Genomic DNA, 26,202 nt, shown 5'->3' with positions numbered 1-26,202 from the left:
CAATCTGAAGCTGGTATTGCATCATACATGATATGAATTGCATCATGTTGTTCCTAGAAGTCATGGATGATGCAATCATAACGAAGCTTACATCACTCTGCTGAACAAATTGCCCTATATCAGCTCTAGAAATCATACAGTGTCGTGCTCTCTTATTTGTCAGTGTTTGATTTTGCAAAGGGACACATTTCTGTTTAGCCAAAGTGAGCAGAGATGCCTCGTACTTGTGTGAACAGTGCAGATGACTTCTGCTATGTTTGTGGTGAAGTGACTTTTGCATCACAAAAGTGCAGTATAACCACTATGGTTAAGAAAGCCTATCACCTTTATTTTGGCTGCAAAATTGGAGATCAGGACAAGAGGTGGGCCCCACACATACGCTGCAACACTTGTGCAACAAATCTTTGCCAGTGGTTGAACAGGAAAAGGAAATCTATGCCTTTTGCAGTGCCAATGATTTGGAGAGAGCCAACATTTCATACCAGCAACTGTTACTTCTGCATGGTGCCTCCAGTTGGGAAAGGTGTGTCAAAGAAGAAAAAGTGGACTGTGCATTATCCAAATATTCCATCAGCTATACACCCAGTACCCCATGAAGAAGGACTGCCGGTTCCTGATGCACCAGAATCATTCTCACTTGAGTCAGACAAGGAAGAGAAAGAGGATGAAACTTCTGGTCCTGAACCATCAATGTCACAGGACCCACATTTTCTCCCATCCTCCTCCTCTGAACCACACCTCATAACACAAGGTGAACTGACCTTGTCAGGGATTTGGAACTACCCAAGAGTAAGGCAGAGCTGTTGGTCTCCAGACTACAGCAGTGGAATCTCCTGGCAGGCTATCAGGGCAAATGGAGCCCATCAATGCTTGCAGACTATTGCTGGACAGTGACAAGAGATGCTCCATTTAATGAATACAAGAAAAGCCAAGAAGCGCCGAGTAGACACTGAATAGGACTAAACTATGTACATAATAGTTTTTTGCCTTTTGTTTCATAATAAATTTTATTTATATAACCCTTTTGCTGATTTTTAAAGTGTTACATAAACAGGACAGGTGAAATATTATCATGTAAAGCAACCATAAACACATGAAAAGACCTAGGTTTACAATTTACACAATATACATAGACATAAAATGTAAAAACTTAAATATCTTAGAAACAGTAGCCAATCAGTTATTTTAATTGTCATATTTGAATTCAGCACATCAAAATACATAATAAATATCACATTTTATCTCTGAGGCAGACGACTTCTCAAAAATTGTAGACCAGTGTTAATGCCAAAACATGGGTTTATGGATAACAGATCCTGTTGAACTAACTTGGTATCTTTTCTTGATGAGATTACACGTTTGGTCAATAAAGGTAACAGTGATGATGTAATATACTTAGACTTCTGTAAGACATTTGACTCATGACATTTTGATTAAAAAAACAATGATACAAAATGAACATGTCACATTAAATGGATTAAAAACTGGCTAACTGAAGGATCTCAAAATACAATTGTCAGCAAGGAATCATCACAATAAAGCACATTTGTTTTTAATGAGGTCCTGCAGGAATCTGTTCTTGGTCCTATACTTAACATTTTTATCAATAATCAGAAAATCATCACTAATAAAGTCTGTAAATGACAAAAAGATTAGGAGAATGATAAATAACGAAGAGAACAGGTCACAGATACAAAGTAATCTGGATTGCTTGATAAGCTGAGCACAAGCAAACCATATGCATTTTAATATGGCCAAGCATCAAGTACTACATCTGGGAACAAAGAAGGTAGGCCATACTTACAGGATGGGGGACTCTATCCTAGGAAGCAGACACTCTTGAAGACTTAGTGGATAATCAGCTGACCATGAGCTCCTATTACAGCACTGTTTCCAAAAAGGTTAATGCAATCTTTGGATGTATAAACAGGGGAATCTCGACTAGGAGGGTAAATTATCTCTGTATTTGGCACTGATGCGACCACTACTGGTATAGTGTGTCCAGTCCTGGTGTACACAATTCAGGAAGGCTGTTAATAAATTGGAGAGGGTCCAGAGAAGAGCCACAAGAATGATTAAAAGTATAGAAAAAAACACATGGTTTATAGAGACAGACTCAAGGAGTTCAATCTATTTAGCTTAACAAAGAGGTGAAGGGAGGCGGGGTATATTCTAATTCAAACAGGAGTTAATTCTGAGAAGTCCTATGGCCTGTATAATGCCAGAAATCAGACTAGATCACCACAATGGTCTCTTCTGGCCTTATTTAAGAACCATTATTTTTCAATCCCTAGTAATTCATAGTAGCAGCTGCTTAAATCACGATGATAATCACAAGGCCGTTATTTTAAAATGCAGTATGTTGCAAATTGATGGAGATATAGTAACAAATTCTTTGTATCTTTGGTAAAGTGGAAATCCTGGTTTTTTTCAGTGTCATACAGTATTCATTTTACAACCTGGCTGGTTTGCAAAGGGGAGAACCCTAATGCTGTTGCTTGCCTCTTGGAATAGCAACGTTTTTGAGCACTGAGATAGGAAGACGCTGACTTCCTAGCAATCTCTGGTTTTAGACATGCTCAATATTTTAAAAGAAATAATCTTGCCATATTTAAAAGGAAAATTCCCATTTAGGCCTCAATCCTGCAGACAATGGGAAATTCTCATTTAATTCCTATTCTTGTGTTTAGTGACAATCAGAAACGGGGGTTAGAAAATGTAAGCCAATATTGCTCTTACCTACTTCCTAAAACTTTAAAACTGCCATTACGTTACTGATTTAAGGTTGGGATTTTTTTTTCTTTTTACATTTCAATCCTGCAGCACCAATTTTATTGCATTTCTGTGCTTCTGCTGAGGTGTCCAATGAAGATGAAGCCAGCATCACTTCCATTGGAACTAAATTAATTCACTGTTAATCCAGAACTAAGGTACTGTACATATGCACAGTTGGTTTGTTTTACAGAGAGAATAATTCCTGAAGATGTAGCAAAGGTTAATATGCTGGTGTTATTTTCAATATTTTATTTTTAGTCTAAAATTCCCTTTAAAATAAAAGAAGATAGTGATGTCATTTTCAGATTGATTCCCTGTCAGCTGTAGTCAGAAATTATCCAGAGACCAAAGTCTATTTCAACTCATTGAAAATTCCTAGCTTCAGGTTTTTCTAATTTGTTTAGATCAGCACAAAAAAAATAAAATTAAAAAAACACAAATTCAAAGCAGACAAGCTCAGGCATCAGATTCCCTGTGTGCGCTGCCAAAAATGCATCTGCTCACCATTACTCATCCTGTTCTGTCAGTGTACCTCATTCATAATTGCAGCCCATTCTTCAACACCAGCCTGGTACTTGGCGATTAAAATGGTCCTTTTACAACTGTTCTTTAAAGTACATGCCTGAAGTGATATAAATACAGACTAAAAATCCCTCAACTCACAATAACCTTTCCAGGGGTCAAACTAACGATTTTACCAGAGCCAAAAGTCTCTGGACCAATGTAAAACAGTGGTTAAGCCACTGAAGTCAGAAATGTTTACGCTGATGTAAGGAAGATACGGACGCCCTCTGTCTGTAAATGGAAGATAGATGGTGTGAACAGCTGCACTGTACCCAAAAAAAGACCAAAAAAAAAACAAAAAAAACCACATCCCACAAAACAAATCTCATCTCCCACTGAGAAATGCGGTTTATTTTAGATTTTCAGAACAAGATGGTAAGACAAATTTGGGGGAGATATAGATATCCGAGGAGACACATGCCTCAGATTTTTTTTTTTTTGGGGGGAAAGAAGAACAGCTATATGTACTGAACCTACTATATTAGACAGCTCTCAGATGTAAGGCAGCTTATAAACTGGCTTATAGCTATGTTATACCTCATTATAATATTACTCTTATAGTGAGACGTGTATCAAAATTTGCAATTCTTGGCTCCCATGGCTTGAGAGACAATGAATACAGACTGTTTTTCTTCAGTGAGTTATGATTATTTTACAGGGTAATTCCAGTAACCCCAGTAGTATTGCTACAGAAGAGGCAAAAATAAGCATTTTCTTCTAGTTCTCCTTTTTCCCCAGTTTCACATCTCACTGAATTGTAGCCTGATCTAATACAATACCTTAACTCTCCCACTGAGCCTTTATGGAACAGATTTTCCAAGTTAGGCATGACTGGAAAAAGGATGATGGGAAAAAGGGTAATTTAGTGCCCATCTTTAAAAAAGAGAAGGAGGAGGATCAGGGGAACTACAGACCAGTCAGTCTCACCTCAGTTCCTGGAAAAAAATCATGGAGAGGGCCTCAAGGAATCAATTCTGAAGCACTCAGAGGAGAGGAAAGTGATCAGGAACAATCAACATTGATTCACTAAGGGCAAGTCATGCCTGACTAACCTAATTGCCTTCAGAAGAGGAGATAACTGGATCTGTGGATGGGGGAGAAAGCAATGGATGTGTTACTTCTTGACGTTAGCAAAGCTTTTGATACGGTCTCCCACGGTAACCTTGCCAGCAAGTTAAAGTAGTATGGGCTGGATGAATGGACTATAAGATGGATAGAAAGCTGGCTAGATCGTTGGGCTCAATGGGTAGTGATCAATGGCTCTATGTCTAGTTGGCAGCCGGTATCAAGTGGAGTGCCCCAAGGGTTGGTCCTGGGGCCGGTTTTGTTCAATATCTTCATTAATACTTTGGAGGATGGCATGAACTGCACTCTCAGCAAGTCTGCAAATGACACTAAACTGGGAGGAGTGCTAGATACACTGGAGGATAGGGATAGCATATAGAGAGACCTAGAGAAATTAGAGGATTGGGCAAAAGAAATCTGATGAGGTTCAACAAGGACAAGTGCAGAGTCCTGCACTTCAGACAGAAGAATCCCATGCAATACTACAGACTAGGGACCAAATGGCTAGGCAGCAGTTCTGCAGAAAAGGACCTAGGGGTTACAGTAGACAAGAAGTTGCATATGAGTCAGCAGTGTGCCCTTGTTGCCAAGAAGACCAATGGCATATTTGACTGTATAAGTAGGGGCATTGCCAGCAGATCGAGGGATGTGATCATTTCCCTCTATTCGACATTGGTGAGGCCTCATCTGGAGTACTGTGTCCAGTTTTGGGCCCTACACTACAAGAAGGATGTGGAAAAATTGGAACGAGTCCAGTGGAAGGCAACAAAAATGATTAGGGGGCTGGAGCACATGACTTATGAGGAGAGACTGAGGGAACTGGGATTGTTTAGTCTGCAGAAGAGAAGAATGAGGGGGGATTTGATAGCTGCTTTCAACTACCTGAAAGGGGGTTCCAAAGAGGATGGATCTAGACTGTTTTCAATGGTAACAGATGACAGAACAAGGAGTAATGGTCTCAAGTTGCCATGGGGGGGGGGGGTTGGGTTGGGTTGAATATTAGGAAAAACTTTTCCACTAGGAGGATGGTGAAGCACTAAAGATAGTTTTAATAATGGTTCATTATATCTAATCATGGAATAGGGATTATAAATTATAATTCTATAGTATGAGGCAATATAGTCATGTAATGTTTAAGAAAAAGTTTTGTAAATGAGTTCTAATAGTTCATGGACTAGGTACCCAATCTTATGGGGTTCCACAGGCTTCAATATAGATTATTTAGGTTAATCTTTCTATCTACCCAATGGGACTCAGTGCTCAGTCTAGAAGATACCATCAGAGATGCTTAATTTTGCAGTTCTCAAACTGTGAATTTGTGTCTCCTGAGGTAACATGCTTATTAACAGCAAAAATGTTTAAAATAAACGTATAGAGGCGAGAAATAAAAGACCTCAACTCTACTGTCCCACTGCAAATTTGTGTACACAGAGTCAATCCCTTACTTCTCTCTAAAAGTGAAAAGTTTCAAAAAGTTCAATGAATAATAGATCGATGGGGGTGTAATAGAGCTAGACAAGGAGAAGAAGTGCGTAGATAAATGTGAGAAGCGAGGGACATATGTTTTTTTGTTAAAATATTATATTTGCTGTTGAGGAAAAAATCCAGAATACTTAACGTTGTTGTTTTAGTTCAGGGGTAAGCAACCTATGGCATGTGTGCCAAAGGCGGCAAGCAAGCTGATTTTCAGTGGCACTCACACTGCCCAGGGGGCTGCCCACCGCTCTGGGGGGGCTCTGCATTTTAATTTAATTTTAAATGAAGCTTCTTAAACGTTTTAAAAACCTTATTTACTTTACATACAACAATAGTTTAGTTATATATTATAGACTTACAGAAAGAGATCTTTTAAAAACGTTAAAATGTATTACTGGCACGTGAAACCTTAAATTAGAATGAACAAAAAGACTCGGCACACCACTTCTGAAAGGTTGACGGCCACTGTTTTAGTTAAATAAAACAATTTCAGTGTCTGTCTGGTGATGTTCTCCTCCTAATACAGCCTGGCAAGAAAATCCTCCAAATATTAATGATTAACTTGTTGAACTGGAGATCTTTATGAAGTCATTGGGAGGTGAACTATCTGCTTCAATTATCTTTGGTAAATGAAATAACCAAACCACCATTCATTTTCTGATATAGCTGTAAAACTCATCTGAAAAGTTTTCAAAATAATGTATAGAGTGTACCTTCTAAAAATGAAACCTGCATCTATCTCTGAGTTGTGAAGAACATGTATTAAGCTTATAACAAGAAGAATGCACTTATGTAGAAATCAATGATTAAATCAAGTCTTCCTGACTAGTGAGTTAAATCATGATTTAAATCAAATCCACCCTGCCCACTGTGCTCTTGCCCCGGCCCCTTCATTCTCCAGGGGGGGCTCACAAATATGTTTGGCGCCAGGCTCACAAAAAATTAATTCGGCCCTGTTCTCAGAGTTCATAATCTGATACAGATTATTGGTCAGAGAGCCATTCTGTCACAGGGCCTATACGGATTTTCTGATCTGAAATAAGGGCAAGAAACTATGCCCGGAGTACTACACTACATCATCAAACCCAACAACAAAGCCAGAATCTCCTCTTGCTGGAAGAGAAACATTCTGCATGGAAACTTTTGTATGTCAAGTTTCTGAAGTGTTTAGAACTTCTTCATCTGTTATACTTGGGCATTAAGAACAATCTTTTGTCCTCTTAGATGTCATACTTCTGCAGATAGTATGACTAACCCTGTATTCCAGGGCTCCAAAGTTCTGGGATTACTTTTTTTGCTTTCTTCAGTGTGATGTAAAAGAATAAATGAATTATAGTATAATCATCAATCATGCATTTAATTCACTTCAGTAACAATTAAATTACTCTTTTATAATAGGAAAAAACAGGTGACTTGACAGGATCCCACACTGAACAGAGATTAAATTAAGTAATCATTTCCTTGATAGATATTAACTTGTGCCTTTTTTATGAGCTATGGTACCTTTCTCAAGATTAGTGCAATAATTAATGGGATTATACTGTCTAGATTTTCAGTTCTGCAAAAATATCTAAATGTTGGAACAGAGCCTCATGTTCCTATAAAGTACTAATTTTAAAGACAAATTTGGTGAGTCATTTAAGAGCCATCATGGAATTTTCTATTCTTCATGTCAGCATTTGTCCTAAATATTTATTCCATATTTATCAATAATGGAAAATTTTTACCCTTGAGCCATCATGTCAAGACACACTGCCCTGGCTCACTATAATGAAAGGCTATGATTCAGCATTCATCTCCCCTGACTTAAATTTCTCTGCCTCCTCCCAAGCCTAAGATCTCCCTTTGGTCTCTGCTCCCTCGAGCCTGCAGTAGAGTAACTATCTGGTAGGCACACAGTTGATATTACTACAAACAAAGAAAAAGGAGTGGACATAAAATTTATGCCAAAATAAAAGAACCACTTGCATGGAGTCAGATGAGCTCTTATTATAAGTTGTTTGTGGCAAATGGTGGGGAGCAGAATATCTTTAATATAGAATTAAATAAATTGTACCAAATGTATACAGATGTATGCATGTTGATTATACATCACCTTAGATTGATTTGCCAAACTCAGAATCCATGGAAATCCCTTATTAAATTCTCAGAACTCTGAAACATATTTCAACCTGAATCTACATAAGTTTTCAGGCATTACATCATTCTCAGCCAATCAGAACACAAGATTATTGTACAGTCACTGACCCATAACTATACATTTTGACTGGTTGCTGGAGCGATCTGACAGGCATAGTGACAGTATTTTAATCTATATACATTCAAGTCCCTGCACTCTGACTCACGAATATCATCAGCCATAATACATATATAATCTGATTGCACAGCTGGTTCTCAATAATTCTACAGTGCTTATACAAATTCCCCATATCTGACTACTGCCCATAACAAACATGACTACATCAGCTTTTTACCATCCCCCACCCTGCCAACCTTCTCAGTGCCAGATGTTGTATGCCTTTTTCATTGAGCTTGAGGACAGTAGCCAACTGAGATGCACAGATAAGATTAGTAGGAGCACACAGTATAGCAACTTGAGACTGCTCTCTACTAACGTTTCACTAACAACCATACCTTCCTTTAACACCTTTCTTCATCTTCGGCCTCTGAGTTCACTTATTGGGATGCAGTTAATGCCCTCAAGTGTTTATTAAACAATTACTGTTATTACTACCATAGTTGCTAGGAGCCAGAGTCATGGACCAGGACCCCATAGTGGAGTGGCACTGTACCAACACAGAACAAAAGGATGGTCCCTGCCCCAAAGGGCTTCCAATGTAGTGTTCATTTCTTGTATTCCTGTTGCAGAACAATATCAGAGAAGGGAACTCCTGACCCAGCAGACTCAGGAAGTTTCTTCTGCATTTTGGCCGAAGTAAAAATTCATCTATCCCCTCGCTTATTTTCCCCTCATCAGATATTGTTAGTTTTAATTTAGAGAATGAATAATTTGTTAAAGTAGAAATATGCTTAACACATCAGATGCTATTCTCTACCTGGCCCTAATTTAGAAAGACATGCACCTGTTGCCATATTTTAGCAATTAATGAATCTAATAAGATTTTTGTACTCTGACAGACAGTATATATGCTAATCCCATGTAAAAGTGGTAAGCGGTCAAAATTCCAACAGGTATCCACTATAATCATACAAAATCGGGCCCCATGCCTGTAAACACTTAAGCATAGGCATAGCTTTTCTCATGTGAGTAGTCCTACTGAAGTCAGATTGGATTGCTCACCTGGGTATGGCTACATAAATGCTTAGGTGTTTGCAGGACTGGGGTCTTTGTCATGTCCATAACGGTGTGTGGGATGCGGAAGTTCATAGGAAACAAATTTGGAACAGTTCCCTCAACATAAATAATTTCATAATACATCTCTACCCTGGTACAATGCGACCCGATATAACATGAATTCGAATATAACACGGTAAAGCAGTGCTCCGGGGTGGGGGTGGGCTGCGCACTCCGGTGGATCAAAGCAAGTTCAATATAACGCAGTTTCACCTATAACGCAGTAACATTTTTTGGCTCCTGACGACAGCGTTATATTGGGGTAGAGGTGTATGTTGTGTATTATGTACAGATCATATTCATTTAGTAGTAATAGTGCAGTAGTGCCAAAAGACACCAACTGAGTTCGGCATCCCATATTGCTAGGCAGCCTACATACACATTGTAAAATAATTACATAAATTGCAATATATTCTGAGAAAATGTTTAATGGAGAATGAATCTTCCTTGAAGACAAACAGCACAATATTGTAGGAGGCTACTTCCTACTTGTGTATTTCAAGAAATATCATTAGATCTATTAAAAACAAGTATTCTGTATTATCAGTTACTGATACCATCCATAAATCTCATGCAAAACATGTCAGCCATGCCTTTTAGGAAGAAAGGAACAAATTACATAAAAGCCACAGAACATGCAGACACATCAGCCCAACACCACCAATACCTTTTTATTTTAAAGGTAGTGTGAAATACCTTTCATTACTATTTTCTTCAGTGAATGCCACCCTCTTTCCCCAGCTAGAAGCTGTACATTTTAAAATAAGGTATCTGCAGTTCTATGCTTCACAGAGAAACAATTGTGCTTGAATAGAAAGCACTTCTTTGATTTTGCTAATTCCAGTCCCCGTAGAGTAATTAAGAAAAAACATAAGGTTACCTGGTTGTAGCTATCATAATACGACACTATTACATATGGAAGGGAAAAGCCAAATGAAAGCATGATTGAGGTCTGGCACTTAAAAATCCCTCTTCTCTTGGATACCACAGATACAGAATTTCTCTTGGCAACAAGTATGCACAAAATGCATAAATATGCCAAGGGTACGATCAATCCTAAGATGCCTTGAGCATCAAAGTAAACATTTCCTTGAAAACGTCCCAAACTGGAGAAGCACTTTCAGCAGGTACCAAGAATACCTCTAGACCAAGCCAAACAAGCAAAGGGAATATGGCCAGCAGGCCCAGGAAGTGGTTTCTGTATCTGGCCAAAGCAAAAGTTTTTGGTGATAATCTTGTAAGGAAAGAGGTAATTCAAACACAGCTCCATTGATAAAGGGTCAAGAATGATAGTGCTTGGCAGATGGAAATTGCTGCTGTATTGGTTCAATGGATTACTGAAAAAACACAATGCAGTGGTCACTTTTAAAAACCTCTCAGTTGGTTTTGCAACTAGGTAACATTATCTTGGGATGTACAGTGTGCATGGTAATGTAAGTCTAACATTCAAAATGGTGAATATGAGATCAAAGTTTTCTTTCACTCAAGTTGTTCACAAAAAGTCACTCAATGATGAATGTACAATTTTAAGTGTCTAGTTTGTAATTTTTAATAGTATTTAATTTATTTTCGCGTGAGTAGAAGTCATGTATAAGAATGAACAGCCAATATGGAGGGGGGCGTCACAGAAGATACCATTACATAGTAAAAATAGTTAATTAACAAAAATGCGTGAACTGGACTGCCAGAAATTATTACACACAAATTCAAATTCAAACTATTTTCCCTATCTTTGGTGGTTTTGATATATGTCAATTCCCCCCCCCCCACACACACACACACTCCCAATAAACAACACTTCCCAAATTCGGTTAAAATAAGATATTGACACTGGTGTCATGCCTCATATAGTGATTTGCAAGAGACTATGAAGATATAACTTATAATTAGGAGATTCATTCTTTAAGTTAGAAATATTGTTGATTTCTTTTTTAATGTAAGTCTCACTAATGGGCTCAATCAATCCATTGGTAAGTCTTTTAAGTTTCAGAAAGGGGTCTTATGTCACTTATTACTGAATCTTTACATGACAAGTGGTGCCAGATCCTCGTTTCCTCGTGCCCCAAAAGCAACAGAACAGGCAGTGATGGAACAAGCCAATGAGCCTGCAGTGATCAGACAGAATACGTCCTAGGTCATCTGCAGTTACAGACTGATCCAAAGACCAGTGCAGCCAATGGCAAGACTCTCACTGACTCCAGCGGGCTTTGGATTAGGTCATTGGTACCACAGTGGTAGATGCTGTGTTTAAAAAAAAGAAAAGAAGAAGAAAAAAAGTAAGATGGGTCTTTTCCTAGAACTTTAAAGAGTTTGAAATGGTGGCAGTTAGATGACGACTTTGTACAACAGCCATGTAATGGAAGACAGACAAGGGCTGGGAGCGAGGCCATATTTTGTGAAAGGTGACTGACAAGAGGAGATTTCTCTTGTTTTCAGGAAGATCCATTTGTCAGCATTTAGCGTGGGGTGACAGAAGTCAGACCTGTAGCCCATCCTTAATCTAGATCCAATGTGAATAACAATAGCAGAATGTTTAAGTTTATTTTACAAACCGCCTCCATCAGTGCTCATTTGATGAGCTTATTAATAGTGTGTATCAGAGCTTATTAAAAGTGTGGATCAAATCCTCAGGGGACGTAAATCAGTGTAGCATGGTTGACTTCCATGGCAGCTTATATCATCCAAGGATCTAGCCCTATGACTACTCTATCAAACAGTAAAAACTCAAGGACATCAGAAAATTCTTCCAGAAATAGTCAGGGATTCTCCCTATCACCACCTCAAACACAAACCAATTTAAACAAATAGCTTACCTCATTCCGTCGGTCGATCTGTTCTGATAGTTACGGTAAAGCTGCGGAACGCCTAACATGGCCTCAGTGAACACAGCCAGGAAGCCCAGTGTTTCCACAAAGAGAAGTGAGTCGAGAGAGAGGTAAGTGATGTATCCTGTCACCCCCGTGAAAGTCAGAACACACTGCACATAGTCGGTAAACTTGCTCCAGTGCCAAAAATAGTTCAAGTCAAAATCTGAAATAGAATATAAAAAGATACGAATTTTCCCAACTCACATCATTAATCTCTCTCAGAATCTTTAACAGGTGGAACTAACAACTGGAAAGCATAAGAGTCATTATCATCCTTCATGTAAGGGATTAAATAAAGGCAGGAGGAAGGAAAAGGAGGAAAAAAAACCCAAAAGTCTAAAGTTAAAGTTAAAAAAGGAAAAGATGATCAGTGGTGTGGCTGCTCAGGAGACAAAGAGGAGACAAGGATTTCCCACCTTTCAACGTGTTTCCAAAATTGGCTTTTACTGAAATCCTTGCCCCTTGGGGAGTAAACTAAAATGTAGAAAACCCATCTGGCGATTACTAGCTGTAGAACATTAACACAGATTTATACAACACCACACAATACAAAGGCTCTGCCCCAAAACACAATCTAAGAGCTCTCCAATTCAAGATCATGGTCCTTAACTTCGAGGCACTCACACTCCTGGGACATCTAAAAAGTTGACTGAAGCTCTGGGACAGAGGCTGTGGTAGAGAACTCTGCTCCTCGGCACAATGGAACTATCTACAGCAAAAGTAAAAAGCTGATCTGGGCAGGAGACAGCTTTCTCGGGGGCCAGCCCAAGCCTGCAGAATTAAATCCCACAGGAACCACCACAAAGCTCACTAACTTTTCATTCCAAGTGTAAGATGCATTCCTTGGACCACCGAGCCTTTGCTAATAAAAACGCAACTCAGTGGAGATATATATAGATATAGAGCTAGAGCTATAGAGGTATATATATTTGATGCCAAAACAAAACACACTGCAACTATACTATAAACACAACCTTTGCCTCTGGGAAGCACATTAGAGAAAGAATGAACAGCACAAGACAGATGTTATTCATATAACAAAGCAGTACTGAAAGGCATTCAGATACCTCAGTGATAAGGCTGGTATAAAACAACAGACAAATACAATCAAGGACAATGGCTTTATTGCAAAATAAATAATAATGGAATCACCCAAAATGAAAGCTCTAAACTAATAAATCACTTGTTGCTGCTATTATAGCTTCTTCCACTTTAATACTATAAAAAAAAATAGAGAGAGCAAGCGAGAGACAGACAGCAAGCGAGACAGAGGGTTAAAACACACTTAATCCCCTTACTCACCAAAAGAGTGGACCATCTAATGGCTGTAGTACATGAAGCAGCCAAAACACTCCAGGAAGTAACAAACCAGTTGTGGCCTTTGTTCACTTTCTCCTCCATTGAAAGAATTTGAACCAAAAAAGCCCCTCTACTAACAAGGCCAACCAACACCTTGTCTGACCCTGCATCACACTCCGGTGATCTGGATGCTCTTTAAAAACACTTTCTGTAAATTCAGGTTAAACACATCAGCCTCTGCATCCAACAAGTTAACTTTATCCAGCCAAAACAAAATGAAACAGGAAAGCAGGTTGGATTCCAGCCCCAGTTGTAGCATAATCATGTTTGGTAAGAAAATACAATAGAGTGCTATGGCCAAGAACTGAATATAAACAGCCTATTGCAGAGCCATTCTCAAAGCAAAAGTGACCCAAATCCTTGAAAAGGGGAACTACAAATGGCCTTTAAACTCAACCCAACAATGTCCTCTCACTAGGTTGTTTTTTTTTTTAAGTTATGAATTTGAACAACTGTAATGCAAACTTCAGATCTCTTACAATGCTGGCAATTCATTGAAGTTCAGCCCTTAGAAATTATAGAAATTTTGTTTTAATTCAGATTCTCTCTCTGCTAAAGCCTGTAGGACAAAACATCCAACTGGTACCTGGAAAGTTTCCCATTTACTTTCCAATAAATACCTCTCCAACTCAATGTGTAATATTCAAAAGGTGTCCACATAAATACCTGAACTCTATCAGAAAGCAGCAGCTGTAGCTCAGAACACTGTCTTTCCCATGCTCTACCAGACCAAAAGGATCCTTGACTGCTCTTAAAATTCATCATCTAGTCACACTGCTCTGAATCTTGGACTCTGCATCAATTTCTTTCCTTATTGGTTGTACTGCCCTTTTTTGGTGCAACTTCCTTGGGCTTCTCTATGACTACTGTTCACCCTCTTTTGCCAGGCCTCACCTCCACACACTGTGGGGGAGGGGGGTAAGGGGTTCCCCCTCTCTCTATTCCCACTTTCCTCCTACTCCCACAGTCCTTTCCTACAGTTTCACCCCCACAGTGAACCTGAATGCCTAACTTTTATAATATAAACTAAATAGCTAAAAGCATGTAACTAACATAACAATTAAAAAAAAACAACTTACAAACCCATCAGAATGCGTGCACCGCTCTAACACCTCCACTCACTCAATTCATAAAAGCTCAAATTCTCAAACCACCATTAGGCTATACAGAGCCTAAATTTCATAACTGTAGGTTCTGAGTCATTTCTAATTTCAGCTACAACTAGCCTGATAATGTTATACTGAACAGAGGGTGAGAGAGAGGGAAGACAAGAACAATTATAACCTCAATAACTGCTTTACGGGGAGAAAAAATCTGAATTCTGTTCAAAACAATCCAATCAGTAATTGCTCTATTTTACAGACATACATTGTACCAAAAGAGACTTCTGCATTTGGAAAGATATAAACTTCTGCATCACCCTTACAATGGCGGTGCTTTTTCCAAAAACAAGTAGAAACTGATTGGATTTTTTAAAAAAATGTTAAGATGATGATGTCACGTTTGCTTCCTGTTTTTCATATGGATGCTAGTTTTGCCGGCCCTTACTTGGATTGTTAAACTAGTGTTTTGTCTTATAATAGGTTTCAGATGTTTCGCAAGGAAGCTTGTTTTAGCCAAAGCTATCTGCCCTAGTAATTGGTTTCAGATGCTCAAGAAAGGCCATAAACAAATCAATTTAAGGCTGGAAATAAAGTTGTGAAGTAGTCCTTCTGAGCATCACCCTTCTCCAGGAGGCACCAACGAAGTTAGATGACATCATGTCGTAGCAGTCATACCTTTCATAGCAAAATAATAGAATACTGTTGAGCTAACTGACATGATACACTGTTATGAGAGGATGAGGACTTCACCTGGTCTCCTACCACATCCTTAGAAGCTATCCCACCTTGTATTTAGCTTGAGCATTCTAGATACCTTCTCCAGATCGGAGGAAGAGCTCTGTGAGGCTCGAAGCTTGTCCCTTCCAGCAGCAGAAGTTGATCATATAAAATATATTACCTCACTCACTCAAAGACTAATTGACCTTAAAGTGACCTACAAAGGGTTTTGGTTTTTTTAATTTTATTTTAAAGTAAGTTGCTTTCTTTTTAAACCCCTCCTTTGATTATCTAGTAAGAGGGCCTCAAAAGACTTGGTTTTTTTTTTAAGGGATGGGTTTTCTGCTTTTTTTAAAATTAGAACAACCATGAATGGGAGCTCATGTGACTTAACTGAAGAGACAAGATGATAATTAAACCAAAGCCTCAATTTTGAACAGTAACTAAAAATCTTTTCCCCTAATTGCTTATCTTTCAGTCTCTAATGTCATCATTTCACTGTTCTCTATTTGCCATAATCTTCCACAGTAAATATAATCATGAATATTGAAGATCTAGAACACACAAAAGAAAAACAACAAAACAAAACAAAAAGCAGGCTTTTGCCCCTTATTTGCCAGGCACCAGTAAAACACACTAATGCAATACTTTCTACAGTTGTCTTAACACTCTATGTTAAACCGTGTTTATTACATTCTTTGAAATAAGACTGTACTGCTTGTGAAAGATGCAGGCTTGACAGCCACAGAGACTGAAGTCTTCTTTGTCCACAAAACAGGTACAACAAGGTACAATATGAACTACCCGCATTGCAATACCAATATGCCTCAAACGTAACCTGGACAGATCACCTCTGCCCATTAAGTCTTTGCTGGCAGCCTTGACATAGGAGCTAAAGATGGTTTGCATCATGTGGACCTATGACCAAACTCATTTGATGTAGGCCACTGAACAATCAGATGGTAACTTTCTGTCACTACTGACCTGCACTGGATTTAAACTGACAATGTAAAAACGAAAGGTTCTAACGTATTACTAGCTCCAAACGCTACTTAATCCAATAAACTGGTTACATTTCTAACATGTTAATCCATTGATGGAAGAGAGATTTATGTTGGAAAAGCCTATTAATAAACATTACAGGGAGTTTGCTGCATAAGTCCTTTATGCAATGATGAGAGTATTTTGTGGATGGAGATAAAGGAGAGCAGGTTGCCATGCCTACTCTGGGATTCACATCAAATGTGTGTCATCTGTAACACTCAAAAGTAGGGATGGAATAACCAGATTTAGTATTATCAGAGCCAACAAGAAAGTGGAAAATTCAAGGTTAAGATTATATGTGAAGTGTCAGAATGACCCCAGGAAAACTGCACAACATCTGCTTCCACTAGGATCTTTGCATCAAACTTCTTCTTACAGAGCTCTTAAAAAACAAAACAAAAAAACCCAAGTCACATTTTGGTCATAAAAAATTTTCCAGCAATTAGTTGTTACATTAATTCCTTTTGAGAAGCAGTGAAACGGAAGACTAAAACAGTGTAAAAAGAAAGCAAAAATCAAAAGCCACTGGAAATTTGACTTCATGTAGTCGTGAGGCTAAAGTGCACTTGTCACTCCTTTGCCCCATTTCATAACGGGGCATATGCCAAATATGCCAAATATGGCTATGCCATTATTGAGTCTTTCCACAAGGCTCAAGATAACAAAAAGCTTAGGGAAGAGGAGGAGGAATAGTAAATCAGAAGGCAGCTACTGCTTGCTGCAGCAACTTTTCTGGCTGGCTTGCTCCAAGTCAACAAACCCTTTCACAGGATTTTAGTAGTTGGGTGTTGAACTGGTTTTTAACTTTGGGAAGGTGGTAATATGGTGCAAAAAGGAGTTGGCCCACATGAAGCCTGGGTAATTTTACTCTTGCATTGATATAAACAGTCAGGAGCGGATTATGACATTCTGACGCCCTAAACTACATCAACTGCAAGAGGTTCTCATACCATAAAACATGAATTTTTTTATTTTCACAGAAAGGACAATGAATCTATAAGACAAAAGCTTTATATTTGCATATATACAAAGGTGAAGTTGTAAAAATAGAATATTCATTTTTTAATATTCTGTAATGATGTCATCATGACAGAAATACATTTTAGACAAATTCTTTGAACTAATTGTGTGTGTAAGTAAAGTAGAAGTAACCGATAAAATATAAAAAATACAAAATAAAAAAAATTACAGTACATAATACAATTTACTAGAAGAGTTCTCAGGAAATTTTTCTTCTCTGTTGGGGCATCTAAATTGTGAAATTCCTTTTCTGAATACGCAATAAGACTCTTAGATATAATATGGCAATAGAGGATATAGGATGCGGATAACCCACAAGCTTAAAGCTCAATTATTAGTTATACTGATATGAATTACACCCAGGTAATAAGCAAACTATCAGAAAATTGTTTGTGGGTTGTATTTGTCCAATAAATTGATTTGTTTTGTTTTTATAGAAGGAGGTTATGCTGAATTACCTAATATTGGTACTAAAATTAGTAGAAGTAAAAAATAATTTTATTATAAATATTAATAGTTATATCTATACAACAAAAATATTTTAGATAGATCGATCTATCAATTAACTGCAGTTAACTCGTGATTAACTCAAAAAAATTAATCACGATTAAAAAGAAATCAATCAAGCAGAACCCATCATCAGCATGGATGCCTGTCCTCTGGAATGGCGGCTAACGCATCAAGGGACATATGAATCTTCAACACATTTGGCATGTAAATATCTTGCAACTCCGGCTACAACAGTGCAACGCAAATGCCTATTCTCACTTTCAGGTGACATTGTAAACAAGAAGCGGGCAGCATTATCATCTGCAAACGTAAACAAACTTGTTTGTCTGAGCGATTGGCTGAACAAGAAGTAGGACTGATGGGACTTGTAGGCTCTAAAGTTTTACAGTGTTTTATCTTCGAGTGCAGGGGGGTTTTGTACATAATTCTACATTTGTAAGTTCAACTTTCATGATAAAGAGATTGCACTACAGTATTTGCATTAGGTGAACTGAAAAATACTATTTCTTTTGTTTTTTTACAGTGCAAATATTTGCAATAAAAAATAAATCAGAGTCATAAAACTGGAAGGGACCTCGAGAGGTCATCTAGCCCAGTCCCCTGCACTCATGGCAGGACTAAATATTATCTAGACCATCCCTAACAAGTGTTTGTCCAACCTGCTCTTAAAAATCCCCAATGATGGCAATTCCAACCTCCCTAGGCAATTTATTCCAGTGCTTAACTACTCTGACAGTTAGGAAATTTTTTCTAATGTCCAACCTAAACCATCTTTGCTGCAATTTAAGCCCATTTCTTCTTGTCCTATCATCAGAGGTTAAGAACAACAATTTTTTTCCCTCCTCCTTGTATTTGAAAACTTTTATGTCCCCTCTCAGTCTTCTCTTCTCCAAACTGAAAAAATTGGATTTGTTTAATGTTCCCTCATAGGTCATGTTTTCTGACCTTTAAATCATTTTTGTTGCTCTTCTCTGGACTTTCTCCAATTTGTCCACATCGTTCCTGAAATGTGGCGCTCAGAAATGGACAATACTCCAGTTGAGGCCTAATCAGCGCAGAGTAGAGCAGAAGAATTACTTCTCGTGTCTTGCTTACAATATTCCCGCTAATATATCCCAGAATGATGTTTGCTTTTTTTTGCAACAGCGTTACACGGTTGACTCATATTTAGCTTGGGATCCCAAGATCTTCTTTCCACAGTACTCCTTCTCAGGCATTAATTTCTCATTTTGTATGTGTGCAACTGATTACTCAACTTAGGAAGGGACACTTGCATTTGTCCTTATTGAATTTCATCCTATTTATTTCAGACCATTTCTCCAGTTTGTCCAGATAATTTTGAATTTTAATCCTATCCTCCAAAGCACTTGCAACCTCCTGTGCCCTCAGCTTGGTATCGTCCACAAACTTTATAAGTGTACCCTCTATGCCATTATCTACATCATTGATGAAGATATTTAACAGAACCAGACCCAGAACTGATACCTGCAGGACCCGACCCGTTATGCCCTTCCAGCGGACTGTGAACCACTAATAAGTACTCTCTGGGAACAATTTTCCAAACAGTTATGGGGATGATTTCTCCAATGAGTTATGCACCCACCTTATAGTAGCTCCATCTAGGTCGTATTTCCCTAGTTTGTTTATGAGAAGGTCATGAGAGATGGTACTAAAAGCCTTACTAAAGTCAAGATATATCACATCTTCACCTTCCTCCTAGCCCCAAGGCTTGTTACCCTGTCAAAGAAAGCTATCAGGTTGGTTTGACATGCTTTGTTCTTGCCAAATCCATGCTGACTGTTATTTATAGGATGACCAGATAGCAACTGTGAAAAAATGGGACACAGGGTGAGGGGTAATAGGCACCTATATAAGAAAAAGTCCCAAAAAACAGGACTGCTCCTTTAAAAATGGGACATCTGGTCACCTTAGTTATTTATCACCCTATTATCTTCTAGGTGTTTGCAAACTGATTCCTTAATTATTTGCTCTATTATCTTTCCGGGTACAGAAGTTAAGCTGACTGGTCTGTAATTCCCCAGGTTGTTGTTATTTCCCTTTTTATAGATGGGCATACTATTTGGCCTTTTCCAGTCTTCTGGAATGTCTCCCGTCTTCCATGACTTTTCAAGGATAATTGCTAATGGCTCAGATATCTCCTCAGTCAGCTCCTTGAGTATTCTAGGATGCATCATTTCATCAGGCCCCAGTGATTTGAACACATCTAACTTGTCTAAGTAATTTTTGACTTGTTCTTTCCCTATTTTATACTCTGATCCTACCACATTTTCACTGAAATTCACTATGTTAGATGTACAATCTCCACCAACCTTCTCAGTGAAAACTGAAACAAAGAAGTCAATTAAGCACCTCCGCCATTTTCACATTTTCTGTTATTGTCTAAAGTGAGCACTGTACACTTTGTATTCTGTATTGTAATTGAAATCTATATTTGAAAACGTAGAAAAATCCAAACATTTAAATAAATGGTAATTATTGTTTAACAGCACAATTAATCGTGATTAATTTTTTTTAATCGCTTGACAGCCCTTACATATATTAATAAAAGTTATTTCATATATACATACACACCGAAAAACTGTGTTATTTTGCCAGAATATTTCTGTGAAAGTTAGTGCTATTTTGTCTATATTCTCACAGGAAAACAAGAGAGGATATATAATTTTTTTACACTAGGAATAAGAATAATTATCCTTCTTTTCATATGAATAGAGGAAAAATGTTTGATAAAAACTTTGCATTTTCCTAGCAAAATTAATCCAGACTATATATAAAATATATTTACAAATATTTATTCCGGTTTAATTTTTGCTATTATTCTTGCTGATATTTACTGTGAAGGTTCCTGAAACTGACAGAGGAAAGCCAACACAAATTTATCCTCCTCAAGATCCACTCAAGCCAAGTCCATAAGACGATCACCTGCAACCTCAATCATGTGAAGCATGGATAACTCCTGAAGCAGAAAGCAGCGTGTGCACTAAAATACACAATTGTATGTGTGTCTACAGATCAAAAGAAAGAACGAACGCACTAACATAAGAGTATGAGCTTGGCAGAATTGCTTCATGACACTGCCGCCACTGAGCTCATATTTCCCCTGATTTTATCAGCAGGGAGATTATTTATTTAAATAAATAACGAAGGTACGATCAGAATTTTACCCGTAGCAGCTGGCAAACAAAACGCTGCCTTAGGAAACTGATAGCAGACTTACTCGTAGAAATACTAATTTTACAAGTGCAATTATCCTTTTTTTCCCTCGGACCTGGCCTCCCATTGGTCACTAATGAACAATTAGTGAAGGGTAAGGGTAGGATAAGGGTATTTGTGTAGCCAGATGTGTATATTTTTGTCAGATTTGAACAAAAATATCTATATTTACAGAGAATCTTCTTTTTCCTATATCTCCTTTATCAACCAATTTTATTAAAATTGGAGTCAGTTTTTTCTTTTTTAGAAGCCCCTCATATTGTGAGGCCCTAAACTGTAGCTTTGTTAGCTTATGCCTTAATCCTGCACTGTAAACAGTACTCTGTTCATCCAGGTCCTCTGAGTGCAGAGACCAACGCTAAACTAAACTTCTTGCCTTTGGGACTGCGTTCTCCAACACACCCAAGTTGTGCCACAGTCCTACAGTACATGCAGCCCCTGGGATAAGAGTCACGATACAGTGTCCTTTATGTATCAGCTATTTATGCTTTAAAATTTTTATGATACACTTTATCCATTGCACTGTATGCTTCAAAAAGCCTTTCCTATTGCTTCAATCTATGTGTTATAAACCCCACGCAAGCGCAGGAACTATAACTGTCAAAATTGGCTTTGATTTTCAAGTCAAAGAACTGGCGACCAGCTGTCTCAAATGACAGGTTTCATGGATTTCTTACCAGAAATAAAGTTAGTTTATTTCACACAACTCATTTGAAGCCATATTTCCTTGGAGGACAGCTTGTGTAGCTTTCTGCTTTTACCTTCATTTCCTTTTTTGCTAGCAAAAAAAAAACAAAAAACAAAAAAGGACTAAATTTCATTTTCTTGCAATGAGAGCCCCCTTCAGATCTATGCGTTATGCAGAATATGGGGAATTTATGTAATTCTTATGGGGATTTTTTTTATGAAAAGTCTGATTCAATTTCCCCACTCACTTTTAAAGGGTTACCTACTGGGATTGAAAGGGGTCATTTCTTTGCTAGGACAGAGGACCATGTAGAAGTCACACAGACAGTAGGCACATTAACTGGTATGGACAAATTATCAAGAGAACTGTCAACATATGAATGGAGTCCTCTTGGAAAGAAAGTGGAGGATCAACAAAAATCGTTAATTTTCAATGACTGCCAGCCCAGGGAGGCAGAACATATGAAACAACATAACCACAACTTGAAACAAAGACTGGCGGTGTGAGGAGACTGGACTAAGTAAACTGCTGCCCCAGTGCAAGGGGGGATGGAACCCTGGGCAGCTTGGGGTGAGAAGCAGGTAATGCTGCCAGTATGGACATGCATGTAAGCTTTGCTCGTCCACTCTAACCTAAGGACCCTACATACTGTAACTCAAATGACTGATAAATGCTGGCTTGCTTTGAAAAGGTTTAGCGGCAACAGAGGCACATCTGCAAACAGGAGGTTCCTGTTCTTTTGGACCCAGCTGAAGAAGTGATGGTGAGAAACAGGAGGTGCTGAAGATAATGACCTCGGGGTAGTGGAGCTGGGGGGGGTCTCATCCTTCTAAAAGTGGAAGACTGGGGCCTAGTCCTCAAGGAGCACACTCCCAGGAAGGACTGTATAAAGGTCAGAGGCATCACATACACTGTGGATGTGCGACAGGTGCAGAGACATACAAACCAATTAACAATGTGGAGGCTGGAAGGCACACAGGAATCACATATATCATAGGAGACTAATGTTTTAGAAAGCTCAGAATGCTGCCTTTGCCAGCAAGCAACTGCTTCAGGGGAAGCTGCAAATAACCAAAACAAGAAGCCCATACCTTTCCCTCCCCCACCCCTATTCCATCGACTGGGCAGTTGTGTAATGGCCTGTCCATAGGGGATATTTTGTCTTAACCAGTCAGCGATTAGCTTATGAAATTGTATATGTTTATAAAACACGAACACACACACACACTGAATGCAACTAGAGAGTAGCTACTCTGGTTTTGAAACCTATGAAATTCTAGGCCTCAATGATATCACATGGCAACAAGTTCCACAGGCCAATTATGGGTTGTGTAAAACCCAAAAACACACCACTACTTTTTGGATCCTTTCTTAAATGATCATCAAATTTTCAAATGAAACCTTTCGTTTTCATTGAGCACCCCATTGTTCTTGCATCATCAGATGTGTGCTCCTACCCTTCCTTACTTCTCTAGATCATTCAATTATTTTGTACACCTCTTACATCCCTGCTTATTTGTAGCACATTGACTTGTCAACAGCTCATGACTTAGTATTCAATATTTACATCACAGTAGCACCCACAGACCCCAGTCCAGGCTCTGTTGTGCAGTGCAAGGGTGCTGGAACAATTTGTGTAGTGGGGATGCAGAGAGCCATTGAACCAAACTGTAAAACCCACATATGGTGGAAACCACTTCAAGCCAGGGGTGCAGTAGCACCCCTAGTTCCAGCACCTATGGTGCAGAGACTGTACAAATAGATACAAACATGGTCCGTGCCCTATAAGCCAAGGTGCTGAGCTGCATGCCCCGACCCTTCTCAGTCTATCCACTGTATGTTGGCTGATTTCTTGCAGGCATTATTATAGAAGAGCATCTTGAGCAGGAGCGGCAGAAGGTCCCTAACAGTGAGGGGGCCCACTGGTACCCAAACCATGGCCATGCCCCCCACTCCTCCCCTTCCCCTGGAGGCCCCAGACCTGTTCACTCCTCTCCACCCTCTCCCACCCCAGTGGCTCATCCTTATGGCTGTTAAAAAAAAAAGGGAGGGTATAGCCCATCCACTTTTAAAAGTGAAGGAGCCAGGGCCCAGGGCCCCTCCCCATTCAAGCACCCCGGATCTTGAGAAGGAATTTGAAGGAGGAGAGAGTAGCAGTCTTACAGGTCAATTTAGGGAAGCCGTTCCATGTGTGAGGGCTAAAATGGAAGGAACCACAAAGAGGCTTGTCGGAGGAGCAGACGTGCAGGCCATCAAGGCTAGCATCACTGGTGGAGCAGCAGGGATGCAGCAAGATTTATCAGTGACACCTCAGCCTTACCTAAGGGTTTTGCACAGCTCCCATCACCGTAGGCCCTCAATTAGCAGAGTTCGGTTCATGCAGCGACTTATGAATTGGAAATGGTGTTTGTTTGTTTTTTTAAAACCACTGTAAAATTCAGAGAGAAATAACTCATATAAAATCTTCCTTGAAATGGAAAACCTCCCCCCACCCCAACTCAACCCAAGGCATGAAATGCAGTTAACAACCCTGCTCTAAGTGCTCTAGTGACAGGTCACTAGGTAATATACCAGATACAGTGGAGTTGTGACAGAGAGCTTGGCTTAAGAGGGTTGAAGAAGTCCAAGTTTAATTGTTGCCAAGTCGTCTGTGATGGCCTTAATAGTGCTCATAAGCCGCAGAAACAGCTAAGCAGCTGTCTTTTAAACTTTAAAGCTCATTGTCTCTCTTTATTTTTCTCATTAATTCTGCTTACTGTAAAAAAAAAAAGAGAGAGTGATAAAAGCCAATGGTACTTAGTGTGATCCCAAGTGTCCTTACAAATGATCCTGAATGAAGGAGGAAGTGATTAAACGCACTCCTTGAACAAGAAAGAGAAATTAGAGTTTTAGCACCAAAGCTTTTTATAGCTCTGAACTGTACTCATCTTTCCTCTGAAACTCCCTCCTCTCTCACAAATTCTCTCCAACTGCTAATGCCACCATCATCCTTCCAGTCTCTCAGGCCTATAATCTGGGAGTCACGTTCACCTCTATTTTATGTGCCCCTATCACTGCAGTATCTGAATGCTTCCCAACCTTCAATTTATTTATCCTCACAACTCTCTTGTGCAGTAGGGCAGTGTTGTTAACCCCATTTTACAGATAAACAACTGAGGCACAGAGAGGCTAAGTGACTTGACCAAGAAGACTGTCCCAGACTTCTTCCTCTCAGCCGGCCTCCACATCTGGCTGTTCTTAAGCTGCCTTTTCCTCCACAGTACTTTTAAGGCATAGGTGCTTATTGATATTTTTACCCTAAGTGACTTAAGAGTCTAAATTCCATTTTCAAAAGTTCCCTAAGGCAGAGCTTCCCAAACAGTGGGTCAGGGTCTAGGCGGGTTGCATATGCCCTAGAGGTGCTCTCCCCTGTGCTCTCACTTCCCATGAGCAGCAGTATGGGAAATGGGATCCAAGCAGCAGCACCAGCAGAGAAGAAGCACCTCTGAGGCACATGCTGGGCGGGGACAGACTGCTGACTGACTGCTCACTAGCTCCTTCCAGCCACTCCCTCCACGCTGCTGATGCTGCCACCTGGATCTCATTCCCAACACAGCTGCCTGCCACCCAAGGGAAGCGAGAGCAAGAAGGTGCAGGCAGCAGCACAAAGGAGATGACTGGAGTCAGCGAGTGGACAGTCAGCAGCCTGGTAGTGATGGCGGCCCAGCTGCAGGGCAGGTGTGTGTGAGAGGGGGTAGAGCTGTGACAGAAAGAGCAAGGGGTTTGAGGGAGCCAAGCACGGGACATGGTGAGGCCCCCAAGGCCCCCAAAAAAGGACAAAATGCAACTGGCAGGTCAGCTTAGTAAAAAATGTTTGGGAATTTAAGGTACTTAGGATATTCACGAGTCAAGACTTAAGTCGGATTGACTTTCAGTGATTTTTGAATGCTTGGGATCAGCAATACTGACTTACTGGAACCTCCTCAGCACCCGGGAAGGAGGGATAGCTCAGTGGTTTGAGCACTGGCCTGCTAAACCCAGGGTTGTAAATTCAATCCTTGAGGGGGCTATTTGGGGATTGGTCCTGCTTTGAGCAGGGAGTTGGACTAGATGATCTCTTGAGGTCCCTTCCAACCCTAATAGTCTATGATTCTATCAGCCACTTCCCCAAATCCATTCTGAATGCAGCTACCAGGATCCTTTTCTATGACCACAATACCCACCGCTTTGAATCTCTCCACTGGTTCCCCCTTTTTCACCACAACAGGTTCAAGTTCCTTGTCCTCATCTTCAAGACTTTTCACAACTCTGCCCCATCCCTATGTGGTGGCTCGTCGGTGACTGAATGGAGCCCTACCTCATTTGTTCCACCAACAATATCAGCCTCATCTGCCCAGCTGTCAGCGTCACACACCAATGTCTCCAAGCTTCCCTCAGTGCAGCCTC

The 26,202-nt window shown here is 39.5% G+C and overlaps 1 protein-coding gene across 3 annotated transcripts in view; it reads right to left on the bottom strand.

Moving 5' to 3' along the window:
- The window catches only part of SLC66A2 (solute carrier family 66 member 2), a 105,013-nt gene that overhangs the window by 35,257 nt on the left and 43,554 nt on the right, over window positions 1–26,202 (bottom strand). For 2 of the 3 annotated variants that reach the window (XM_030552585.1, XM_030552586.1), the window contains one exon: window positions 12,049–12,265. In XM_030552585.1, coding sequence (XP_030408445.1) covers window positions 12,049–12,265 — 217 coding nt within the window. Of the gene's footprint in view, window positions 1–10,765; window positions 11,477–12,048; window positions 12,266–26,202 lie in introns of those variants that run through there. The other variant, XM_030552587.1, reaches the window with a different exon arrangement.

This window comes from Gopherus evgoodei, chromosome 2 (assembly GCF_007399415.2).
Source record: "Gopherus evgoodei ecotype Sinaloan lineage chromosome 2, rGopEvg1_v1.p, whole genome shotgun sequence".
NCBI classification, from domain to species: Eukaryota; Metazoa; Chordata; order Testudines; family Testudinidae; genus Gopherus; species Gopherus evgoodei.
This window is presented reverse-complemented; position numbering and strand designations above follow the sequence as displayed.